Here is a 10963-nt window from a genome sequence, read left to right on the forward strand (position 1 = left end):
AGCAAACATCTTAAACGGGAGACATGATGATCTTACCTGGTGCTTTAATGAAATAGTTGTAAAGTCGTAGTTTTAATTCATAAAGAAAAACAAGGTAAGGAGAAGAGACGCAAAGACAAACTGACAAAACTTTTACAGCCCTGCTATAAAGCTCATATCCATGTGGATAGGTTAGATGACTGAACTCCTGCATGTGCACACACAGTGTTACTGAACCCTCTGGCTGCGCCTGTTTGGAGGGTGGAAGGCCTCTCACCACAGAGATCTCTGTGTGTAAACACCCAGGGAAAAAGTGCAGAGGGAGCACTCAGGGACAGTACCACTGTATCCACGGACATGCATCACTGTGCATTGTCTTTCATTGTCTCTATCTGCAGCATGTATGTGTTCAGGGTACATGTTGTTGTTTGCACGTCATTGTCCTCCAATGAATGAGGCCTTTTATTTTGGACGAGGGCGGCATGCACACACACCAGAGTATGCTCGAGTACATATTCACACCCACATATCATGTGACCCGCCTAATCGTACCCTGACCAGATCCTCCTTACGCACAAACACACATGTTCAGTACATGTCTCTCATCTACACACACTCATGACGCCTTTTCTTATCATATCCCCCAATCCCTGCCCACATCCCTGCACAAACACATTTTATGTCCTTTTGGAGACAGTAAACACTCCAGCCCCAGAACAAAGCACTCACACGTGTAACTCTGACACACACCTGAGTGTGAGCAGCTGGTGTGTGTGTCTGTGTCTGTCTGTGTGTGTGTATGCAGAGAAGGATCTGGCTGTGATGTGTGTGCAATAGCCAATGCTGACGAAAGAGGCAGAAAATAAACACGGGGCTCATGGGGAGTATTGTAATCCCAACTTCCTGTCACAGTCAGCGCCTATTTACAGCCCAACAATGGGAAAAGGCACAGCCAGTCCACACTCGCACACTCGCACGCACACACACAGGGGCTGGTTCACTTTGTGTTCAGTGTGAATGAATTGATGCTGAAATAGATTGGTGAGCTCATACACATATCATATTATAGGGTAATACAAAGTGCTTTCAATAGCAGTCAGGTCTTTTCTCCAACTTCACTATCTGAACTGGAACACAGATAGAAGACATGAAGCCAACAATACACGTGCAGAAACCTTTTAAGCTTTTTTGTTGGTGTGCAAAGGAGCTGCAGGTGTGAATGAGCTCGAAGCATGCTCCGGTACAATGCATCGAATGGCAACGTTTCTGTTTAATGTTGGTCATGGTCCCCTTGCACACATATTTTAACATGAGCATTCGTATAGGAGTAAAGGCTGTAAACTAACTCTGAGGTTTCCAAACTTATCGAAAAGCTAAATGACAGTCTGAACTCTGAATCTCTTTTGCCTTCTTAAAACTATTTTTCGAAACGTTACATTCTAAGTCTTGTCGGAATTATTCAGTGAGCACAGTGTAATAGAAGCAAGGGACATGGAACTTTTCAAAGTTTGCACATTTGAGGGGTCTGTCCTATTCCAAATTGAAGATTTCCTTTTGTATTCTTGCCGACAAAGACCAAAATCACACATTTAAAAGCACCTTTAACCCTGGATAAAATACTGCTTGAAAAAGTCTCCGTTAATTTGTTGCATCGGAGTTCCTGCGGTCGCTCCAGAGTGTGAGTCTGCTTTGATCAAAATGTTTTTGGACCACAGAAGGTCTGTGTAATCACTGCCTTAATCCCTGGCCTAGAATCACACACAGAAACATCGGAGTTGATAGAAAGCCTTAGCTCTGTTTCCCTGAAGGCTTTGCCTAAATCCATACTCGCATTGATTGTTCAATCTACTCTTTTGGTTAAACAGGGAGTGGGATAAAGCCGCAGCTCCTGGATGACATGTTCATGAGGGTGTGTGGGGGCCCACGTGCACCCGTGTGTTTGATTGCGTCTAAATGAGATGGCAGTAACACACTCAGGGTATCAGATGGATGTGTGTGTAAGGCGAGTGCGGTGGGCAGCTAAACACAGGCACTCAAAGAATCTCTTTCTTCTCTTTTGAAGTGAGTTCAAATGCTCTTCAAAGACTGTCTGCCTGTATGACAGTGCAGGAGGAGGGGGCATAGAGAGTGAGTGGGTGACCATGTGCTCTGCTCTAAACGCAGCTTCAGTTGCTGCTGCTGCTGAGATTAAGTTAAGTTGTCGTCTGCTTCCAAAATTACATTTTAGGATTGTATTAGCAGCATGTGTAAGAGCAGCCAAGCGCAAACAGAACTTTAGTTGGCCACCCTCCCCTAACAGACTGCCATGAGCCAGAGTCAAACACACGTGTTAACACAGCAGTGTTAGTAGCCTTTGGGATGTGTCCGTCATCATTTCAAGTATTCACTCAGTTTCCAGTATTTTAGGTGCACTTCATCAAATGATGTCTCGCACAATAAACAAATCCTGCAAGCTTGAAGGTGATGATTTTCAGGTCAAATAAAACGGCTTTACAGAGGTGTCCACCTTATTTATCAAGACTGACCGATCAGAGATATGTGACTGACTAACAAATGACCCAAAAGACTCGAGCGAAACAAGCCTGGAGAAAGACTTACTGTACATCAATGAGGTGATTGGTGGATAAACATATATCCATGTCATGGATAAATGCGACTACTTTGCAGGAAGTTAAATCAATTGTTGAAGGTGTTACTGGTTGCTTGTTTACTGTGTTGGGTGACGAGCATGTTAGTCAGTAGTGACAGGAAAGAAAGCGGTAGAGATGCAAGATGGAGCGAGATGAGATGAGACTACTGCTGTGTTTATTTGTATTTCACTTAGTGTTGTGTTTATTATACCGTTAATTGATGCCCAAGTTCAGGATTGATAGTCTGATTTTCAGCCTCGGTTTTCGATCCCAACAATCTGTTCTTGGATTGGATGCTGAACCAAAGCACAGCCTGTTGCCTTTTTCAAATCATCAGCTAATTCAATCACAGTGCTGTTGTGATTTTAATTCTGCATGACTTCCTGCCCATCTCTGTCTGTCCTCTTGCTCCTGACTGCCTCTCTCTCCCCTCCTTCCCAGCCCTTGCGAGTGTCTCCCCTGGAGCAGAAATTACATGCTGCTTTGTGCCTGGCGTAAACAATGTTTTCAACAGTGCAGGCCTGTCCTGTCTCTCCCTCGCTCTCTCTCTCTCTCTCTCTCTCTCTCTCTCTCTCTCACCCTCTCTCTCTCTCTCACCCTCTCTCGTCGCCTCTGGGGATGAGTGGAGAGCGCAGGGAGGGGACTGGCATAAAGAGGGGGAGGAGGATTGATGAGAAGGAGGGAGGTATCAGTAGGATAAAGGGAGAAGAGGAGGAGGAGGAGGAGGGTTGAAGAGAACAAGAAGAAAAGAGCAACAGTCTGTTTCGGGAGCAAAAAAAAAATAAAAAAAAAATGGCCCAACCGGTCTGCGTAATAAGCATAATAAGAGCGGGTGAAGGGTGACACCTCCCCACCACCAAACAGACAGACACATACACACACTGTGGATAACTACCATTCAGTGTAATGATAGTCAATGGGCTCTGATTATCTCAGCATTACCTACATACCCTGAAGCCCCTGTCTTTGTCAGCACACTTCACTTAACTTGTGCCAGCAGACTCGCGCTGAAGGAGAGGAAATCAGACTCGTGTGCTATAAAAGCAGGTAGGCATGCAGACATGATGTGCAAAATGTGCAGTCTGGTTTATTCAGTTGTTAAAAAGCCAGAGGGAGTGTTCAACATTTAGGTGGTAGTTTCTGTGAGCTTGTTATCTCCCTGACAGACAAAACACAACATCTTTATTCCTTTCCAGCTCTTTATCTCGTTCTGTCTCCCTTCATGTGTGAGGCCTGGCAGCCAGGGATCTAGAGGTTACATAAAGTGGATGTGGATCCTGGGAAGAAAGCAGAGAGATGTTACATAAAGAGCTGTGGCTGGACAAAGGTTAATAAAAATGGAGCCTTGTACTGTAGGCAGGAGGGAATGGGAGAGCGTAAGCTTGAGAAAAAAAAACAACATAGAGAATGGCCATTACATAAACAGATAAAGATGGGGTGAATTATTGGTGGCTTTGCTTCAGAGTTACATAAAGAGATGGGTCCATCTAGCAAAATGAATTACAGCATGCTTGTTGGACAAATCTGGACTCATAATACCTTAAAAGACGTATTTCTCTCTGATTCCTGGATATGTTTCACGCACATGGATTAGTGAAGGTACCACGCCATCAAAGTCCACACAGAGTACACACACACACACACACACACAGAGGAACACACACACGCACACACGCTACTACTCACACACTTGTGTGCTTTTGTAATCAGTTTGCATTCTACATCAGGCCACATCTGGCCCATGTTTTTAGTCACAGATAATGATATGGAATGGATACAATGATTTTTTGGGAATAACTTGTATCTTAACCATTATCTGGTCTTTACTCCGAGGGAAATTCTTTTAAAACATGATTCTGAGAATTTTCCTTCGATTCTCTCAGAATTCGTTACTGGAAGCAATTCTTTGTACGAGGAAGCTTAATGAATACGGTCCCTGATCCTTTAAATGTTTATTTATCCCTCCACGCCACATCACAGCTCAGTCCATCCACAGCTTCCCATCATCTATCTGCTTTCTTTCTTTTCATCCCTCCGGCCCCCCTCTCCCTTCACTGTCTGCTGTCATACAACACTCTGTAATATCTATCATCAGAAGGGGGAGGCAACATGACAGGCTCATGCTTATTAAAGTGTTCAGAGACATCTGTTTGACTCGATCACTGAAGGAAAAATCACATTTTAAAACGAGGTGTACTTTAGTGAAAAATGGAGAATAGGTATTTCTGTTGGTATCACAACTGTTGCATAAGATATTATGTAGTCAGTTATTTAACACTGATGTGTGTCCTTATATTTACCTTTACATGCAGTCGGCTTGTGGAAGCACAGAATATTTTCTTAATACATGTCTCTGTTTTCTTCACCAGATACTACTACAACAAGAGGATACTCCATAAGACCAAAGGCAAGAGGTTCACATACAAGTTCAACTTCAACAAACTGGTTTTGGTCAACTATCCCTTCATTGACATGGGCTCCACTGGTAAGTCTCGACAGTTTGGCACTGTGCGTGCGTGTGTGTGTGTGCATGTTCAGATATCTCTCAATCCCTCAATAGGATAGCATGATTGTATAGGATTACACAGGAGAACATAATGTATCACTTCTCAGTATTCTTTTTCTCTTTTATTTTTCCTTCCTCGCTCTCTCCCCTGGTGTCTCGCCACTTTCCAGGAAGCAGCGTCCCTCAGAGCGCTCCTCCTGTCCCCACTGGAGCGGGGACTCACTTCCGTTTTCCTCCCTCCACACCATCTGAAGTCCTCTCCCCGAACGAAGACCTGCGCAGCCCGGGTGGCATGTTCAGCTCGGTGGCCCGACGGATGGCCCGCGGCTCTGTTAGCGACTGTAGCGATGGCACCTCTGTCAATTCTGAGATTGAGGAGGGCAACACGGGAGCAGGAGAAGAGAGAGGGGAGAGGGGTGTGAGTGCAGGAGGACATGGCGGTGGAGGTGGAGGTTACAGAAGCATCATCCATCCCCGTCTTTCTCACGAAGCCCTGTTTCGTATGTACGGAGGACCAGGCAACCCCGCTGGACACCCAGGCTCCCGAGGCCCTGCAGGGCACCGGATCCACCAAGAGCCCCTGTCCCCCTTCCCCGTGTCTCCTTTACCAGGACCAGGAGGAGCCGGTCTGCTCGCACCTCCTCTGTCTCCAGCGCTCTCCATGACCCCAACATCTCACCTCCCCTACACTCCCTCACCCACACTCTCCCCAATGTTAGGCTCCCACTTCTCCTTCAACCCTGAGGACATGAAGCGCTACCTGCAGGCCCACACCCAGTCAGTGTACAACTATGGCCTGAGTCCCAGAGCCTTTCTCCAGTACCCCAACATCGTCATCCCTCAGCCCCACCGGCCGTCTGCAGACAAAACCCTGACGGGAGAGAGAGGAGAGAGAGCGGAACGAGTAGCTGGCGGGGGCGGAGAGCGGCACCATCACCCATCCCTGTCTCACTCCGCCCACCACCACCCGCATCCGCCTCATTCCGCCCATCCTCACCCCCATTCTCATCCCATGCACCACTCGCTCCACCTGGGCGAGGAGCCGCCGCACATGTCTCCCTTCAAGTTCAAGCTGCAGCCACCGCCGCCGGGCAGGAAGCAGAGAGAGAGTCAGAGTAAACCCAGGCAGAGCTCCATGTCCTCAGGCTCAGGATCCGGGTCCATGTCGTCTACATCCGGCCTCGGCTCCTCACTGTCGTTTGGCAGCGACCTAAGCTCAGCCAGTGGCTCAGGACTGATCTCTGCCTCCTCCTCGACACAGTCCCTAAACAGTGCAGGACTTCCCAAGATAAAGGTGAGTTACATGGACACAGTTTTCTCCCTCCGCTAACCACACATAAACTTCAAATCAAAATAACACAAGTTAGCAAAATGTATTTCTTCCTCAGTATCAATAACATCTTCAGACTCAGACTCTATTTGAACGAGAAAAAAAAAACGTTTTAATTAATTGATTAATTTTAATTAATCATCAGATGACTAAAATGTTGTATTAGGATTAATCAGTGGCTTCTATAACGTCCTCTTTTCCTGTTGTGTTCGTCCTCATCTGTTTCATGTTTGTCTTATTCACCAGGTGGAGCCCATCTCTGATATCGAGTCAGAGGAAGAGGTGGAGGTGACCGACATCAGTGATGAGGACCCAGATGAGAGAGACGAGGATTTCGAGCTCTTTTCCCCTCGCAACTCCAGAGCCCCCAACCACCAATACCACCACCACCATCATCACCACCACCATACTAACGGCACAGCAGTGCCCAAACACCATCCCCATCCTGATGAGGACCTCGACGAGGACGTCTTTAAAGCCCCTGCTCCACCTCCGCCTAGCCTGATGCCCTTCTTCACCTCACATCATCACACACACTCCACTTTGCATCGCGGGTTGCCCACCCTCAAGATTGAACCCGTCGAATCAGGGGATGGTCACACTCCTCCCCCTCAGACAGGCTCAGCTGGAGCTTCCCAGACAAAATGCATCCCCCTGAAGTTACGATTCAAGAGGCGCTGGAGTGAAGACCAGCGCATGGAGGCCTCACAGGAGGAGTCCGACGACAAGAAAGTACGACCGCAGGAGGAGAGGGAACGAGAGAGGCAAAGTAATGGCCGGATGGAGATGGATGAAGATGGGACAGGCAGCGGGGATGGAGACAGTCCTCCACCGTTGACGTACGAGGGCTCTTTAACCACACCGTTGTCCTCGCAGCGGAGAGTGAGTGCTGAGCTGCATCGTGCCACTGCGCAGCTGTCTCTGGAAAACAAAGACTGCTGATGAGAGACACAAACACTACTGCTCCAGTAGTACTGGAGGTGGAACAGGGGTGTGTAAATGGTCCCTCTGTTATCCCTCCTCCACACTTACAAACTAGATTCCTGAATCCTCCAGTGAGCTGAGAGCTCAGTCCAACATACACACACATACTAAACCTTCACCTCAAAGAAAACCGGACTCTTATTTTGTCAAATCTTTCACCAGACCTCTGTCTGGATCAGGGTTCTTCTGGGACACATCCTTTTTGGGGAGTGGGACTCACTCAGACTGAGCCATCCCCGCCACCAGTGACTGAGACGGGGGTGAAATCAGAGGGAGACTTCCCCGATGAAACTTGACTCCAAGTTCCCCTCCCACCTGGCCAGTGAAGCTCCCCATGCCCTACACCGGTAGCACAGCTCCCTCATTCAGACCCCATCCGTCAAATCAGCAGCACTTTCCTGAGGAGACACACACTCCCTTACAACCCAGAAACACACCCAGGATGATGTTGCGCACACTCTCCTCTATGTTCTTTTTCCTAAAAGCTGGTGGGACTTTGATAAGTGCCTGTATCTAAAAACCCACAACCCTGGATGTACAGGAAAGAGAGCAAAGGATAAAGAAGAGTGCAATGATTAATCATTCTTTAAGTCATGAAATGCTTGTAAAGTTGAAAAATAGATACTGACATAAAAAAAAACAAGTGTGTCTCAAAGACTGAAGAGTGGGGCCGTTGGTGTTTTCTGATTGACTTTTAAACCTGGCCCACTCCACTCAGGGAAGTCTATTGCTGTATGTTTATTGGAATCATGCACACAAACACACAGGAAAAAAACACAGCCAACAGTGAAGAAGACCCACGATGGAAATCACAAAAGTACACACACACACACACACACACACACTTACACACACACACACTTACACATTCGCAAATACACTGACTTTGACTCTCGCACACTGTTCTCTTAGAGCTTTTGACTTTTGTATAACCTTTTCCTGTCTCTCTCCTGTCCTGTTACTTTTTTCTCTTGCGAAGAACCTGTGGAAACACGACTCCTTTTATGAAATAACTGTAACCCCAGGAAGATTTGAGTTGAAGCTTGAAGAGGAGAACATTGTAGAAAAGGGACAGCATATGGGACCAACCGTGGGGGAAGGCAGCAGGAGGGATTTTGAGGCGTTCATGTAACTGTTCGACAGCCTAATCACCTCATCTAACATGGCTTGTACATCTTTAAAAAAAAATAAAAAATAATCTGCAGGCCAAGCAGCACAGAATACTAGATCACCAGCTAAAGCTTCTCTAACAATCATAATGTTTAATAACTGAACCAGCAAACACACATACAGACACAACACTGCCTTTAGTCCCCAAATAGACACACACTGTCCGGACCTCCAGCTCTCCCTGAAGTGGCATCATCCTCAGACCCTGAGAGTGTTAAACAGTGCCGGGCCTGTGAGAGGCTGAGAGACCTCACACACACACACACACTCACACACAGCCTATCTATGCCTTGTTTTTATAGCATGTATAAAAGTTCAAACTGAGCTCTAATAACACACAAACAGACTATATCTTTATATATTCTAAATATTATAAAATGAAAGGAGTTACATTTTAAAGAGAGCCATAAGCATTTTAATGGTAAGATTGATTTTGTAAGTGGATTTTATTTTGAAGTGGTCAGAAACTCGCGTAGTGATGTTCGGTTACATGGAGGGTGGGTGGACAAGATAAAAAGGGGGTGGAGGTCCAGGTTTTTCTTGTAAATTTGTTTCATAGAAGAAACAAGCCACAAAACCAGCAAAAGAGTTCAAGAGACTGACAATGATTCACTCTGCTGTTCGCTGTGTCTTCAGCAGGCAGCACTCTTCTCCTTCCCGTCTACACAGTCGAGCTTGTCGGGTTCTCCCAGTCTTGAACTCTCCTGGCCCTAGGCCATCTCTCCAGGCTCTCTCTGTGTGTGTACCTGTGTGCTCATTGTTAGCCAATGGGTTATTAGTGGAGTAGTAATCCTGTCTTTTATTCCACTTAGCATAATGCTCCAAAGTTCACAGCAACAAGGGGGAGGGGGTAAAGGGGTTAATCATTACTGTATGATAGCCTGGAACATGTGAGACCCTGTCCTTAAAGGCCCCTCTCCAACTATGCACATTCACACATACACAAATGATTATGTTTAACATTCTGGCCAGGTCATGGAGGGGTCTGATTGGTCACTGAGGCGAGCTGTGTTAACCAGCAGCCTGTCCCCGCCTGGCGAGCGACAAGTCAGATCTATAGCAGCGACGTGTGAGATCGACTGCCTCCAGGCGGTCTGTGTGGCTGAGCTGATTGTATTTCCTCATCAGACCCCTGTGGGCTGGACTGGAGCATGTCACAACACGCACACACACGCACACACACACACTCACCCTCACTGATTCCTGACTCTGTACCTGAACTGATAGCTGCCTTATTACTACTTGTCATATGTCAGTAACAGATGAGGAATCTGTCTTACCTGCTCTGCACTCTTTCCTCTTTCCATTTCCTTTTTTCCTCGCTCTGTTTCAGGCTTTGTCTGACGTCCCGCTAACTGAGGGGCAGTCTGACTCGGTCATGATATTGCAGGGTAAAAAGATCGACTGGACTCTTGATTGTAACACAGGCTATCTCTCGTCCTGTTCCTGGCCTCTACAGTCACAGAACGCTAGATAAAAAGCACAGTTACATCTCTCTATCAAAAGAAGAAAGGTTTCTCAGTTTATTTTTCTGATGTTGATATTGATTATTGTTGGATGTTATTATTGTTCCCATTGGGTTATGTACCTTTCCATCTGGCATTATTATTATTCCATGGCTCTGTTAGCTGTTGCTTTTTACGTTGTGTACATCCAAGCTCCTTTCTCCTTGAAGCCCCATAAACCAGAGATGTTTTACTTTTTAAGTTTTTAAAAATGTAAAATAACTAAAATGTGTAATATTAATTTTGATGCTGACAGAAAAAAAACACCCAAGGCAGATAGGAGAAGGGCAGCGGCAAAGGGTCTTCTTTAGAGAGAAAGGGAGGAGGGGTTTTATCTTTTTGTCATGTATTGTAATTTTTGTTTTATAATGTTACTTTTATCTCTCTCTTGCTCTTGTAAATTTTTTGGGGGGAGGGGTATATTTCAAAAGAAGAAAAAAGATGTGTATTGTTTGACTGTGTAAAGGTCTCTCTTCCCCCCTCTTTCAGTCTCTTCTTTTGCCTCGTCTCCCCCGAGCAGTTACATAACACTCAGATGGAGAGATGAGAGTTAATACCATGATGTAACATTGAATTTCTCCACTTCTTTAGTGTTTTTTTTCCAAACTTGTAATTAAGCTGTAATCAGGGTTAATTAAAACTGGTTAAAACCCAATATGAATATCAATGTGTTGTTTATGTCTGCTGTTCTCTCAATCATCCATATTTATTAGTGACACATAATAAGACTGTTGAGTTTTATTGGCAGGTTTTTTTTGTAAACAGGGAGATTAGCTCCTTTCTTCTCGTCTCATCAACATGCCAACACAAGTATTTGAGCTTCAGGTATTTCTGAGGTCACTTCAAAATGACATTTGAC

At 45.8% G+C, this 10963-nt stretch overlaps 1 protein-coding gene across 1 annotated transcript in view; it reads left to right on the forward strand.

Moving 5' to 3' along the window:
- The window catches only part of erfl3 (Ets2 repressor factor like 3), a 46663-nt gene extending 35904 nt beyond the window's left edge, over positions 1-10759 (forward strand). Inside the window, exons 3-5 of the mRNA XM_079343059.1 lie at positions 4979-5094; positions 5286-6409; positions 6692-10759. Coding sequence (XP_079199185.1) covers positions 4979-5094; positions 5286-6409; positions 6692-7387 — 1936 coding nt within the window. The 3' untranslated portion in view covers positions 7388-10759. The remainder of the gene's footprint in view (positions 1-4978; positions 5095-5285; positions 6410-6691) is intronic.
- The last annotated feature ends 204 nt before the right edge of the window (positions 10760-10963 follow it).

This window comes from Symphodus melops (assembly GCF_947650265.1).
Source record: "Symphodus melops genome assembly, chromosome: 5".
Classification (NCBI taxonomy): domain Eukaryota; kingdom Metazoa; phylum Chordata; class Actinopteri; order Labriformes; family Labridae; genus Symphodus; species Symphodus melops.